The 16,005-nt window shown below is 41.6% G+C and overlaps 1 protein-coding gene and 1 long non-coding RNA gene across 2 annotated transcripts in view; both read left to right on the plus strand.

Annotated features, from left to right (window-relative positions):
* LOC122454162 overlaps positions 1-9,524 on the plus strand; it is a 60,686-nt gene extending 51,162 nt beyond the window's left edge. The window contains exons 3-4 of the long non-coding RNA XR_006273331.1: positions 4,919-5,008; positions 7,686-9,524. This is a non-coding gene — a long non-coding RNA (uncharacterized LOC122454162). The remainder of the gene's footprint in view (positions 1-4,918; positions 5,009-7,685) is intronic.
* Positions 3,683-4,626, plus strand: LOC122454160 (stathmin-like). The gene has a single exon (XM_043488408.1). It carries the CDS (start codon positions 3,709-3,711, stop codon positions 4,153-4,155), a length of 447 nt encoding a protein of 148 aa, XP_043344343.1. The 5' UTR covers positions 3,683-3,708; the 3' UTR covers positions 4,156-4,626.
* Positions 9,525-16,005: the final 6,481 nt, after the last annotated feature.

Genomic DNA, 16,005 nt, shown 5'->3' on the forward strand with positions numbered 1-16,005 from the left:
ACACATGTAGGGAGAAAATACATGTTTTCTTTATTCTCTTCTTCACCTTTTCGATTTGTTATTTCTTTTCTGTTTGGAATCAACAACTAAGCAGTGATAGGATATGTAGATTTCATCTTGTCCTTGACAAAGCAAGAGCAGGTGTAAAGGACAAAGCAAGTGGGATGTGACTGAGAAGGGTGGGAAGCAGGAAGGCTGGTGAGGACCTGGCCGAGGACCTGCTGTTGGCTCCACGCCTCCCACTGCGTCTCCTCGAACCTAAGTACTTGGAGCTCCTGAGGCCTGAGGGGACCTGTGGTCTGGGTCGACCTCACTGCCCTTACCTTTGAATGGATGGCTCACCCTGGGCCTTGGCCAGAAACTGTGAGAGGGGGTGGGAGCAAGACAGAATTTGGAAGAAATGGTATAACATGAATGAACCTTGAAAACTTTGTTAAGTAAAAAAAGCCAAACCCGAAAGTTTATACTTTGTGTAATTTCATTTATATAATATGTACAAGATATGCAAACCCAAAGAGACAACCAACAAACATGGAAGTTGCCAATGGCTGTGGGGAAAGAAGAGGAGTGACTCCTCTTGGGTACAAGATTATCCCTTCATCCAGCACGTCACGCCAACTAGAATACATTTTCTCTCCATTTACCCTATGACTGGCTTCTCCATGAGGTCTCACCAGGTTTCCATCCCATTATTCAGTTGAATTTTTGTACCTCTTCTCATTTTCCAAAATTCTCCAGTGTATTTGTTCATTAGCTTTCTGTCTATCTCACCCACTAGAACTTCTCTGTCCGATACAGTGGCCACATGTGACCAGGAGCTGTTGCCTGTTGTGCAGAAAACATTGTCTGCACTTCAGGAAGCTCTCTTAGGGAGTGCTGCACTAGACTGTAAGCACCATCAGAGCAGGGTCCTAATTTTCTTGGTCACTGCAAGATCTCTAGCATCTAGAACAGTACCTGACATACGGTAGACTCACTGAGGAATAAGCAATGACAATGAGCTGAATGAATGAATGAACTGGAAAGTTTGTCAGATGGGCAGCAGTGGAAAGGAGATAAGGGAATGCTGAAAACAGTCTGAACAGGACAGAAAATAGGAGTAAGAAAATAAGACATTTGTTCAGATTCTTCTCATCATTCTCTACTCCAATACTTCATGTGGAGACTATCAACTATGATAGTCTCCATAGAGAACATTTTTATCTTAATTTCTTTCCTACATTTTCCTGTTTCAGAATGTGTTCAGTATTATAATTTGACACAAAATAGCATACCATTGTGAAATACATAGAATGCAGTGAACTTTATGGATTTACTATTAATTTCATTTTCATATCCAACCTATTAACTCAGTGGAGAGTACTACTGACAAGGTAAAAATTTAGTTTGATAAAGAAACTTTGGTGGGATTTTCGTGGTGGTCCAGTAGTCAAAACTCTACATTCTCAATGTAGGGGTTCTGGGTTTGATCCCTGGTCAGAGAACTTGATCCCACATGCTACAGCTAAGACCCAGTGCCACCAAATAAATTAAAAAACAACAATAAATTTTAAAAGAGCCTTTGACTCTTGAAGAATTTTTAAATAATCCTTTGTTTCATCAAACTTACAACATAAGAACTGCATTTATTTTATAGCTTTTTTTCTTTTACTAATATTGAATGCAAACTCCGAGAGATGGCGAAGGACAGGGAAGCCTGGCATGCTACAACCCATGGGGTCTTGAAGAGTCAGACACGACTTAGTGACTGAACAACAACAACAACCGGACTATAAGATAAAAATAAAATATTAAATAAGTAGGTGACATTCCACTGTTTTCCCAATTTGCTGTTGTTTTTTGTTTTCATTTGGTTTGGTTTGTGTTTTGTTGAGATGGTTTTTTTTTTTTGCAAATTTTTACCCAAGATCTGATTGTGACTTTGCTACCACCTTCTGGCAAAATAATGAATATCTTATGATCCTTAATTAGAATGAATTTCCACAGTTTTGTTTATGTGGTGTTTTATGTTTATTTCACCTACATCTATCATAGTTAAAACCAAAACTGTTAAAAGGGAGGCTTCCCTGGTGGCTCAATGGTAACTAAGAAATACCACCTTAACCAAGCTGTTGAACTTAGCACCACTTAATGGGACAAATAAACATCATGTACCTCCTGATAAAATGTACCAAGATAGTTACTTCCCTACCTCAGTATCCTTGCCAAAAATGCAGAACTTAAATGTATCAGCATACATCAGACAACTCATATTGAGAGACATTCTACAAAATAACCAGCCAGTATGTTTCAAAATGTCAAGGTCAAGAATGATTGAATAGGTGTTTCAAATTAGAGGAGACCCAGAAGGCAAAATGAAAAAATGCAAAAATGTGTGATCCTGGATTGAATCCTGGGCCAAAAATAAGAACACTGATGGGATGATAACACAATTTGATTAATGTCTGTAAAATTACATAACTGTACTATATCAGTGTTAGTTTCCTGATGTTTATAATTATATGGTCATTATATTAGATACTGATGTTTTAAGGGCTTCCCTGGGTCTAGTGGTTAAGAATCAGCCTGCCAATGCAGGAGACACGGGTTGGATCCCTGGTCCAAGAAGATCCCACATGCCACGGAGCAACTAAGACTTGTGCCATAACTACCGAGCCAGCACTCAAGAGCCCGGGAGCTGCAACCCACTGGGTTCACGAGCTGCAACTACTGAAGCCCAAGTGCCTAGAGCCCATGCTCCCAACAGTGAGAAGCCCCTGCAGTGGTAGCCAGGGCACTGCAAGAAAGAGGAGCCCCACTTGCCACAACTAGAGAAAGCCTATAGCAATGAAGACCCATAAACCCTTAAAAACAAAATTAAGAATCTGAGTGGAGTGCTTATAGAAATCTTTAGTGTTGCTACTGTATCTTTTTAAAGTCTGAAATTATTTCAAAAAGAATTTAAAGGTCTTTAAACTACAGATTGAGCTCTGTAGGGCCCTCACCAAGCCTCTGAGGTACTGTCACTTATGGAATTCCTGGTCACTTTCCCCTTATGTATCAAAGATGACTTCACCCACTCAGTACTCTAGTCTTTCTTTTCCCAGACCTATTCATCTAAAGCAAATTTTCTGCCTCTTCTCAGCCACCTCTGAATTCTTGAATTCAAGTACCCAATTTATAGCTTGTTTACCCAAAGTCCCAGTCCAAAACTTCTTTGAGTTCACTGAGACATCCAATCCACTAATAATACCGTTTTTCCAGTACCCATCACCTACCCCCTTCCCCACATCGTTTACTACCCTCCTCCTTTACCCAACTTCCAGGTCCAACACTTAGATATTCTCTTGCAAACAACTCTCTTGGCCATCTCACCCTCTGTTCCACTCACCTGCAAGACTCAATATTCCTTAAACTACACAAACAGCTAACTATTGCTAGGGGGAAAAAAATCTTACAAACATGCTGACTGGCCCATTTAAAACCATAAATACAGGGGCGGCGCCACCAGGGAGCGACCTTTGGGCCAGACTGCGGGGCGGGAAAGGGCAGCGCCCCCGCCCAGAGTTCGTGAGGCTGCCCACGGAAGGCTAATACCCCCACGAGAGCTGTTCGGCCCGGGGGCGCGGGCGGCTTTGGGTGGCGGAAGATCGGGAGCGAAGGAAAGAGGGTTTTCCTTGCCAGTGAATCGTGTAGAGTACACTGCCAGTCTCTTGTCTTCTCTTCACCATGGCTGCTTCTGATATCCAGGTGAAGGAACTGGAGAAGCGTGCCTCAGGCCAGGCTTTTGAGCTGATTCTCAGCCCTCGATCAAAAGAATCTGTCCCAGAATTTCCCCTTTCCCCTCCTAAGAAGAAGGATCTTTCCCTGGAGGAAATTCAGAAGAAATTAGAAGCCGCAGAAGAAAGACGCAAGTCCCATGAAGCTGAGGTCTTGAAGCAGCCTGCTGAGAAACGGGAGCACGAGAAAGAAGTGCTTCAGAAAGCGATAGAGGAAAACAACTTAAGTAAAATGGCGGAAGAGAAGCTGACCCACAAGATGGAAGCCAACAAAGGGAACCGGGAGGCACAAATGGCTGCCAAACTGGAGCGTTTGGGAGAGAAGGACAAGCACACTGAAGAACTGCGGGAGAACAAAGGATCCAAAGAGCCTGCTGATGGGACTGAAGCCGACTAATCTGATCTGAGAACTGACTTTCTCCCCCTCCCCTTCCTAAATATCTAAAGACTGTACTGGCCAGTGTCATTTTACTTTTGCCCTCCTGACAAATATTCTAGAAGCTGATGTAGTAGGACTGTATGGGTAGATCCAGAAGGTATGATGTTGTTCTAGGGGCTAAAGGGAAGAAACGAAAAGTGTTTTACTCTTTTTCTAAAGTGTTGAAGTCTTTCTAATGTAGCTATTTTTCTTGTTGCATCTTTTCTACTTCAGTACGCCTGGTGTGCTGGGTTAATGGCTAGTGCTGTATTGGCTCCGTGAAAACATGTCTGTGAAAAGAGTATGTAGTGGCTTCTTTCCAATTGTTAGATGCTGAATATCTGTTCACTTTTAAATCCCAATTCTGTCCCGATCTTACAGACGCTACTGTACTTGAATGGTTAATAAAGCTGCACAGTGCTGTTGGTGGCAGTGAAAAAAAAAAAAAAAAACATAAATACAAATGGACATTAATTCTCAAGTGGAAACTAATACTACCAGACACCCTTTTTTCAAAGTCTCAGTCCCAGTGTTGGAATCAAGATCTTTGGTCATGGCATTCTAATAATCATTGGGAAAGGAAGACAGTGAAAGTGTGACACAGAATGTCCCTGTGACTTATTTCTTTTTCATCCATATTGTATTGTCATGATGCAAACAGAAAAAAAAAATTTCATTTGGACTTTGTAAAATGAATTCCAATCCTTTCGCATCTTTTTTTAAAAATTATTATTATTCACAGGCATCACCCAGATCACCCAGCCTTCTTAGTGATTCTTTCTGACCTTGCTCCAAGATCAAGTCCCAAATTCAGAAAGAACACTTGGAAATGGTATGTATCTGTCATATAAGAGGTACGTATTTGGTCTCTACCCTGTTTCCTGGTACCTGGAATCTCTGAAGTGGTACATGTCTTGCTGTTTGCTAATGAGATGACTGGGAGCTCCTGGACAGCCTCAGGGTGGGGGCTGGTTGCCAAGGGAACCAAGGTGATTAGAGAGTTGGAACTTTTAGTTCCACACCTTAATCTCTGGGGAAGGAAGAGGAGCTGGAGATCAAGTTACTCAGTATAGACCAGTGATTTAATCAGTTGTGCCTACAGTAATGAGGTCTTCATAAAAAAAATAAAATAAAAATAAACCCTAAGCGAAGGGGTGTGGTGAGCTTCTGGGTTGTTGAACATGTGGAGGTGCCAGAAGGCCCTGTTCTCCACCTTGGGCATCTCCTCCATCTGGCTGTTCCTGAGTTGTATCCTTGTACAATGCACTGTAATCTAGTGAGTCAACTGTTATCCTGATTTCTGTGAGCTGTTCTAGCAAATTATTGGGCCTCTAGTTTATAGCTGGTCCATCAGAATCACAGGTGACAATCTGGACGTTTCAGCATCTAAAGTGGAGGAGGGAAGTCTTGAGGGCCTGAGCTCTTAAACCTGTAAGATCTGACTCTTAATTCCAGGCAGTGTCAAAACTGATTTAAAGGACCCATAATTGGTGTCCCTAAATAACTGGAGAATTGCTTGTTGTAAGCGGGGGATAAAATTCATATTAGGAGACCAGACAAGTTTTTCCACACAGCGTCCCTAACACCAGTGCCAATCAAAACATGGTACTGGTCATGGTACTGGTCCAAAATGAATTAAGTACAGAAACTGAGAGTAGGTGCCCAGAAACACTACAGGAACTTGACATTGGTGCAACATCCAAGCTTGGGGTCAGCAGCAAAGGGTAGAGACCACTCAGGTTTTGTCTCCCTCTCAAGGGGAGCTGCAGGCCTGAGTCGAGTAGGAGTCACAAACAGCAGGACCATGTACTATTTTAACCTAGAGTATATGCAGAAATCTAAAAAACGTAAGCATTTCCTTTTATAACTTGTAGTTTTTACAATGATGTTGATTTTTAATCAGGTTGTTTTTTTGAGTTTATAGTTTTATACTGCCACCTAAACTGGGAAAGTAATTTATATTGTTTATTAGCTTGCTTATTTATTTTTACCATTTAAAAGGATCTAATAATGTTTACAATCATGATAGATAAATTTTGGCAGTTTGGTTACTTACCAGTCAGTCATTTTTTTTTTTTTTTTTAGTTTGAAATACTTTGCAACTTTCAGAAGAGTTGCAAGAATAGTACAAAGACTCCCCATAAAACCTTTAACCAGTTTTTAATATTTCACCAATTTGCTTCATAATTTTGTGTGTACTTATTAATATAAAATCAGATGTTCTAGTATACTTATTGATGGAACAAAAAATGTAAATGACATAAAAGCTAATGCTCTGACATCAAGAATATAATCTTTACTATATGATAATACAGAAGCTGATCATAAACAACTATTATCATTTGCTGAAGTACAGTGGTTACTGAAATGGGAAGTTTTGTTGAGAACGTTTGAACTCAGGAACAAACTCTTAACTTTAAAAGTTGGCTTCTTAAGTGGGAAAAGAGCTTGAAAAGGAATAGATCCATGTATATGTATAACTGAGTCACTTTGCTGTAGACCTGAAACAAACACAACACTGTTAATCAACTATGTGCCAATATAAAATAAGAAGTTTAAAAACATAAAAATAAAAGTTTGTTTTTCTTTTTTAAAGATACAATTTAAACAGCTGTGTTTACTTATTTGCCTGATAGCTTCAGTACTTTAAATGATTTTAATGCTTTCATGCAACTTTTTCAATGGCAAATAAGATCTAACGGTTATAACTTGGAAAAACAAAATTTATAAAGACTGTAATAACATTTACCATAACTGAATAACATTTATCAATGAATACTTTAGATAATGGATGGGATGTTTTTCATTATATTTTCATCAAAAGATGAAAATGTATCTTGATTTAATTTCTTTTATCAATATATAATTTACTTTTAACTATAACAATACAGAATGAATTGTTAGAATTGACTGCTTACGAAGAATTGAAGCTCAATTATGGAAATATAGCTTCCCTTGCTTCACTATACATTAAGGTAAAATGTAATATCTTGAACCTGCCCCTGTGAACTGACTTCTATATATGTTATGAAAACAGAACATAGGAACAGTTGATATATACATTAACCCCTGTCACTAATACTGTCATCAATCAATTTAGATTAGATCAATTTTAACAAGTGAGAAACAAGTTCAGTTAACACATTAAAAGCTTATTATTTCTACATAGCAAGCATTGATACACATTTATATCAAATACTTGGTACAAAACCTAAACATTGATACATATAGTGTTTGTTCAAAACTTCATTCAGGCATTTAACATGAGGAACTAGCAATTTCACTCTGTTTAGTTTTGTTTACACTTGCAATGAATTATATGCACAGTTATTTTCTTTTCCCTATGTTCTGTTTGTTCTGATTATATTTATAAAATGCTATGTGTTGACTCATTTAAAAATCACAAATTGTGTTTTGTGTGTACTTTTATAACTTTTCTAATAATTTTTGTTGTATTTTACAAACGTATTGGCCACAACCAATTGGAAATGACAAATGTTTCACTACAGGTAATTTGTGCAGCATGGCTATGCCTTGGACATTCCCTAGATGACCGCTAGATGGTGACCAAGGATCTTCTCCCTGACGGCTTGTGTGATCTTTGGAATGGCTCCTTCAATTGAGAAAGAAGGCATTTCATGTGCTAAAGCTTCTCTGGTGTAGTCTGGCAGAATTGTCAGACCTTTCCTATTTGTGAAGCCCATAGAGAAGGCAATTCAGTCTCCCTTATAATGGGATGTGCTGCATGCTAAGTCACTTCAGTTGTGTTCAACGCTGTGCGACCCCATGGACTGTAGCCCTCCAGGCTCCTCTATCCATGGGATTCTCTAGGAAAGAATACTGGAGTATTGCCATGACCTCCTCCAGTCTTCCCAACCCAGGGATCAAACCTGTGTTGGCAGGCAGGTTCTTTACTACTAGGGCCACCATATGTAACTGTTGAGATTGACTGATATAAATGAAGATATGGATGTTCATATTGATATGTTTTGCCAATTGTTGATAGGCTTCCCACAGGCACAGGAGCTTATCCATACACCAAAACTGTTGAAACAATTGCCATCACATCTCCCCATGACACTTACTGCCACTCTCTCAGGAACCACTCACAGAATGTTCCTGTATTTAAAAATAAGTTGTAGGAATTCCCTGGTGGCCTGGTGGTCAGGATTCTGGACTGTCACTGACTGCCATGGCCCGGGTTCAATCCCTGGTTGGGGAATGGGGATCCTGCAAGCCATGTGGTACAGCCAAAATAAATAAATAAATAAAATAAAAATAAACTTGATGCTATTATAAAAGCACAAATGAAATATGCTAAAGCTTCCCATTCACAGGTATGAGAACCCAACCCGGATAAGCCTCCATAACCAGAGCAATTCATTCCTTCAGCCACTGGAAGGGTGATAAAGATCTGCTTATCAACAACATTTTTATAAACTGCCAAGGCCTTTAGCTTTCAGAACATTCCTCCCCTGTAAAAAGACCTGTACCAATGGGGCAGAGGGGGCTTCCTTGGTGGCTCAGCAGTAAAGAATCTGCCTGCAATGCAGGTGAGCTGAATTGAATCCCTGGGTCAGGAAATCTCCTGAAGAAAGAAATGGCAACTCACTGCAGTATTCTTGCCTGGGAAATTTTATGGACAGAGGAGCCTGGTGAGCTACAATCCATGGGGTCGCAAAGAGTTGGACAAGACTCAGCAACTAAACAACAATCATGGTGCAGACAAGAAGAATGAAAACCTGTCTGTGACCAAAAGTTTATATCATCCCCTGTAATAACTTATTCAGGCTTCCAGGTCAGCTACTTGTGGCTGGAATCCTGATGCCCAGCTTGGTTTTCCTGCCTTGGGGACTTACGCTGTCCACTCTTCAAGGTGGCCAACGTCTCCTATCACCTTTCAAGTGAACAGAAACTTCCTTATCACCTTATCTAACTCTGACCATGTCTGTTTAAGTCATCTGGCAACCAGCTTTGGAGCTGAACATGCTGGAAACCTCTTCTCTGTCAAGGGCAGTGTGTGGCAGACTGGCAGCCCCTGGTAATTACCCCTGCACAGTAGAAGGCGGTCACCCACTGATGGCAGTAGTCTCACAGTCCCCTGACAGCTGTGAATCTCTCTGGTATTGAGATGGGACAAAGAGAATATGTAGCTGTGGACTAGAGAGGAGTTTGCCTGATTAAATTCAGGGGACCGCACTTTGAAAAACTCTTCCTTCTTGGATTGATGATTTCTAGTTGATGATTTTAGGAAATGTTTACTTTTTTAAAGCTTTTTAAAATTAATTACCATGTATTTATTTGGCCATGTTGGGTCTTCATTGCTGGGCAGGCTTTTCTCTAGTTGTAGTGCGCGGGCTTCTCTTATTGGGGAGCACAGGCTCTAGGGCGTTCAGGCTTCAGTAGTTGCGGTACCCAGGCTCCAGAGCACAGACTCAGTAGTTGTGGAGCATGGGCCTAGTTGTCCCGCGGCACGTGGGATCCTCCAAGACCAAGGATCAAACCTGTGCCTCCTGAATTGGCAGATGGATTCCTATCCACTGTGCCACCAGGGATACCCAGGAAATGTTTACTTATGGCCATTGATATGATTGTTTTTAGAAGCCACATAGTGTAAGAGGAACAAACACTCTAAGTGAATCAAGTCTTTTGCAAGGTCAAAGACCAAGGTTTAAAGACATACTTCCTTTGATTCTAATCTAGAGGTCTGGGCATCAGAGACTCATCATCCCCAAAGCAGTTCTGTTAATTGTATTCGCCAATTACCAGTCAGTTTCCCATTTTGAAAAGATATACTCATATTAAGCTAATTCAAGGAGTATGTTTATTAAACTTAGATTATTCAAAAAAGTGTGGGTAAAGGTCAGGAAAACCAGAGGGTAACCATGCTTTAATCCTGGGCTACTAATAATGGAGGCACTGTCACATCCCACCATCAAAATGTGAAGGACAAGAACAGTTACGGGAAACCCAACAGAAGAAACTCACAGGCAAGCAGCAGTGATGAGAAACACTGCCAGCCTGATGTGATCCCAACTCTCCTCACTTTCATCAGGGACCAGATCCAACCAGAAACAAGAGAGCAAAGCCTACTGATGTAATCTATCTATATTAGCCTCCCAGGATAGAGAACAAGGTGCAATGGGTCTGGAGAAATAGAACATATTTCTATGTACATATATGTATATAGCTATGTGTGTGTGTGTCTGTGTCTGAGTCTCTGTGTGTATGTACATATGCATTCCAGAAGACAGATAGGTGGGTAGGCAGATAGAGATAGATACATAGACAGGGATGAGATGGAGACAAAGCTAGAGCTACCACCCAAGACTTTTTGCCTTCAGCATCCTTTCTGATCCTTCATCTAATGGAAAGATCGAGCCCCTGTCACAGAGTAGGCATGAAGTTCTATCAACTATCATGTCAGTACTAGTCTGCTATCCATTTTCTTATACTCCTATCTAGAGAAAGGGGAGGGAGATAAGAAACGATTTACACAAAACACTGCTATGATACTCCTGACATCCAAAGGCCTCTGTTGGTCGTTGTAGCTACCTTTTCCCACGGCCCATTCTATGTGCCCCTTAACCTTTCCCAGCATCTTGGCTGGATCAGGATTACTTACCAGATGGCGAGTCCAAACTCTTCATTGCTACAGTGTTTGAGTCCTTTTCTCTAAAGGTCACTGCAGTTTCTCACTCACCAGGACAACTGATCAAGGGAGTATAAAATATCAATAAATGCCCAAGACAATTCATCAAGGGAGTATAATAAATGGTCAGTAAATCCTCTGGTTTCCAAACATAGTTCTCCACAGCCATAAATCAACTCAATCTTACAAAACCTCCCTTCTCTGCCTCTGATTGGTCAGTGGCATGAGAAGCCCAAGAGGGCACACTAGGTCCCCAAAACTTAAGTGCTTTTCAAAGAACTGCATAAAAAGGATGAGGGAAGAATGTATTCTAATTTAAAATGGAGAGACCTGGCAATCCCCACCTTAACTAACCTAGCGATCAAACAGAGTAAAACAACCTGGCCTGAGGTGCCTTCCAGTGTGAGACATGAAGTGCAGATCCTTGAGACACAGATGTACAGAACAGACTTTTGGACTCTGTGGGAGAAGGTGAGGGTGGGATGTTCTGAGAGAATAGCGTTGAAACAAGTATACAATCAAGTGTGAAACAGATCACCAGCCCAGGTTGGATGCATGAGACAAGTGCTCAGGGCTGGTGCATTGGGAAGACCCAGAGGGAAGGGGTGGGGAGGGAGGCAGGAGGGGGGATCAGGAGGGAGAACACATGTAAATCCATGGCTGATTCATGTCAATGTATGGCAAAAACCACTACAATATTGTAAAGTAATTAGCCTCCAACTAATAAAAATAAATGAAAAAAAAAGTGCAGATCCTCACCCATGTATCAGTAGTGTTCCTCACCCATGTATAAATAGTATTCCTCACCCATGTATCAATAGTGTTCCTCACCCATGTATCAATAATATTTCTCACCCATGTATCAATAGTGTTCCTCACCCATGTATCTATAGTATTCTTCATCCATTTATCAATAGCATTCATCACCCATGTATCAATAGCATTCCTCACCCATGTATCAGTAGTATTTCTCACCCATGTATCAATAGTGTTCCTCACCCATGTATCAGTAGTGTTCCTCACTCATGTATCAGTAGTAGTCCTCACCCATGTATCAATAGCATTCCTCACCCATGTATCAGTAGTATTCCTCACCCATGTATCAATAGCATTCCTCACCCATATATCAGTAGTGTTCCTCACCCATGTATCAGTAGTGTTCCTCACCCATGTATCAGTAGTATTTCTCACCCATGTATCAACAGTGTTCCTCACCCATGTATCAGTAGTGTTCCTCACCCATGTATCAATAGTGTTCCTCACCCATGTATCAATAGTATTCTTCACCCATTTATCAATAGCATTCCTCACCCATATATCAGTAGTGTTCCTCACCCATGTATCAGTAGTATTTCTCACCCATGTATCAATAGTGTTCCTCACCCATGTATCAATAATATTTCTCACCCATGTATCAATAGTGTTCCTCACCCATGTATCAGTAGTGTTCCTCACTCATGTATCAGTAGTAGTCCTCACCCATGTATCAATAGCATTCCTCACCCATATATCAGTAGTGTTCCTCACCCATGTATCAATAGCATTCCTCACCCATATATCAGTAGTGTTCCTCACCCATGTATCAGTAGTGTTCCTCACCCATGTATCAGTAGTATTCCTCACCCATGTATCAATAGTGTTCCTCACCCATGTATCAATAGTATTCTTCATCCATTTATCGATAGCATTCCTCACCCATATATCAGTAGTGTTCCTCACCCATGTATGAGTAGTATTTCTCACCCATGTATCAACAGTGTTCCTCACCCATGTATCAGTAGTGTTCCTCACCCATGTATCAGTAGTATTCCTCACCCATGTATCAATAATGTTCCTTACCCATGTATCAATAGTATTCTTCACCCATTTATCAATAGCATTCATCACCCATGTATCAATAGCATTCCTCACCCATGTATCAGTAGTATTCCTCACCCATGTATCAATAGTATTCCTCACCCATGTATCAGTAGTGTTCTGCACCCATTTATCAACAGTGTTCCTCACCCATGTATGAGTAATATTCCGTAGTGTTTCTTAACCATGTATTAATAGCATTCTTGCAAAAGACATTTCACCCGAATTGAGCCATGAAGAAACAGACAAATCCAGAATGTGGGATATCCTACAAGACACTTGGCTTGGACTCTCTTAAAAAAAAATCAGTCTTATTGAAAACATAAATAGAAGGTAATTATTCTAGATTAAAAAGACTAATAACCAAATGAGAGGCATGAACCTTGATTAGATACTGCATCAGGGGAAGAAACAACATTTAGGGGAACAATTGGGGATATTTAAACTGTTTTTTAGGTAAAATTACTGAATTTTTCTAAGTTCTGATAATAGTGAGATTCAGTAGAAGAAAGTCTTTATTCTTGTGAAAGACACTGAAGTTCAGCTGCTCTCTTCAGGAAGAGAGTAAGCACAACTGTCTGGACCATGAACTGAACTACTGTTTCTTTCCATGGAGCACCGCTTTTATTTGCAAGAACAGCTGACAAATTATGATTACTCTGACTTGTAGAGTTGGCAGATTTCTCAAAAATGAACAAACTGAACCCAACATTTCAAGGAAAACAACAGATAGCATTTGTTGCCAATGGTGTAATTCAAGCTTTTAAGCAAAAATTACATAGTGCAACTGACCTTTAAGAATCTACCATTTGTCAAGTTTTGTGGTTGTTATCAAAGAGTATCCATAATGATCTGAAAACTCTATTAAAATACGGCTCCCTTTTGCAACAACACATTTCTGGGTGTCTGAATTTTTTTTTTTCACATACTTTGACCCAAACAACATATCATGAATAGTTCAGCAAAAAAGAGAGAATGTTCAGCAAAAGAAGCGAATTAAATAGGTGAAGGATAGAAGGGTGTTTGTTCCTTTTACTATTTGTTCAACTTTTATGTAGGTTTGAAAAGTTGCAAAATAAAATGTGTGGAGGGAGAAATTCAAGTCCCAGGTCATGGGGAGGGAACATAAACATTTTTAAGTGGTCACTAGATAGAGAGGCCACTCCCACCTATGACCCCCCTGGTCTAACACACTTAGCGGCTACTCCCCCAAACACTCTCTAGGCTCCTCCAGTAGACTGGAGAAATCATCAGATGTCTTCCTCTGTTTCTATAGGCTTTCTCCAGGAGAAGCCCTAGAATTCTAGCAGAACTGTTAGGATCTAATGCTGGTTTTAGAACTGGAGGCAGTAGCAGGTGGTGTGGCCTGCTTCTGCAGGCAACAGAGGTCCAGGGAAATCTGGGGCCCAAATGCCATCTCCTTTCCCAACCAGTGCCCTTCGCGGTTTCCCAGGACTGGGCATTAATCAGTGCTACAAGTCTGCGCTCCTTACAACCATCCTGGGCTTGTTCTGGAACCACTGTGACCACAGATGACAGACCCTTTCAAAGCTGTCATCAAGGCTCTCTAGCTCCTCATGTGTCTTAATGTTTGTGTTCACAGCTTTTATTTTTTCTTTCCCTAGGTGCTAGAGACCTGGGTTGGAGACCTGGCTTCAGCCCCTGGGTTGGGAAGATCCCCTGGAGGAGGACATGGCAACCCACTCCAGTAGTCTTGCCTGGAGGAGCCTGGCGGGCTACCGTCCATGGGGTTGCAAAGAGTCGGACATGACTGAGTGACTAAGCACAGCCCAGGTGCTTTCCCAAGAGTGTCAAAAGTGAGGTGCCTGCAAAATCTTTACAGTTACAGCTAGCCAGATTCATTCAGGTGCCACAGCCATTATCAAAGTCATGCTCTCTGGAAGCTTCCATGCTACCACACTGATAAGTTTAAGTGGTTGTGGCCTCGCCATATACCACAGTTGACTCCTGTCCCATCACCCCCACCCCTGTCCTCTCCACATCTCAGAATACAATTCTGAGCATCAGTTTCCTGGGGTCATTTCTGGAGCCTATTACTGTAGCAGTCACAGTGCCAACAGGAAGCAGGTGGTACACTCAAATCACAACTTGAGCAGAGTTTGAGACCATTTACAAACTTGAGTAGACTACAGGAAAAAGCAGAAGCAGCAACAGACTTTATTTCCTTGGGCTCCAAAATCACTGCGGACAGTGACCGTAGACATGAAATTAAAAGACGCTTGCTCCCTAGAAGTAAAGCAGGGAGCTTTACAGCGTATTAAAACCTAGACAGCGTATTAAAAAGGCAGAGATATGACTTTGCCGACAAACCCGTACAGTCAAAGCTGTTTTTTTCAGGCCCTCCCAGGGACTTCCCTGATAGCTCAGCTGGTAAAGAATCCGCCTGCCATGTGGGAGACCTGGGTTCAATCCCTGGGTTGGGAAGATTCCCTGGAGAAGGGAAAGGCTACCCACTCCAGTATTCTGGCCTGGAGAATTCCATGGACTATATGCTCTATGGGGTCACAAAGAGTCGGACACAACTGAGCGACTTACACTTTCACTCCCAGGTGGCACAGTGGTAAAGAATCCACCTGCCAAAAAGGAGATACAGGTTCGATCCCTGGGTCAGGAAGACCCCTGGAGAAGGAAATGACAACCCACTCCAGTCTTTTTGCTTGGAAAATCCCTTGGACAGAGAAGCCTGGCATGCTACAGTTCACGGGGCCACAAAAATCAGACTCGACTTAGTGACTAAACCACCAATCCATTTTTTCAGTAGTCATGCACGAATGTGAGAGCTGGATCATAAAGAAGACTGAGCACTGAAGAATTGAAGCTTTTGAATTGTAGTGCTGGAGAAGACTCTTGAGTCCCTTGGACTGCAAGGATATTGAACCAGTCAATCCTGAAGGAAATCAACCCTGAATATTCATTGGACAGGCTGATGCTGAAGCTCCAGTACCTTGGTCATCTAATGCAAAGAGTTGACTCACTGGAAAAGACCCTGATGCTGGGAAAGATTAAAGGCAAAAGGATAAGGGGGCAGCAGAGGATGAGATGGTCAGATGGCATCCCCAACTCAATGGAGATGAATTTGAGCAAACCCTGGGAAGTAGTGGAGGGCAGAGGAGCCTGGAGGGCTGCAGTCCATGAGGTTGCAATTTCCTGGTGGGGTTCTGCACTGGCCAAAGTCAGCCAGGAGCCAGAAAGCAGGGGAGCCTGATGCCATGTCCGTCCAGGCTAGCCAACCAGGGCCAGAGTGGAGAGTGGATCTGAAGGTGCTCAGGAGACAGGGCATGTGTAGTGTAAAGAGCCTC

Source organism: Cervus canadensis, chromosome 16 (assembly GCF_019320065.1).
Source record: "Cervus canadensis isolate Bull #8, Minnesota chromosome 16, ASM1932006v1, whole genome shotgun sequence".
Classification (NCBI taxonomy): domain Eukaryota; kingdom Metazoa; phylum Chordata; class Mammalia; order Artiodactyla; family Cervidae; genus Cervus; species Cervus canadensis.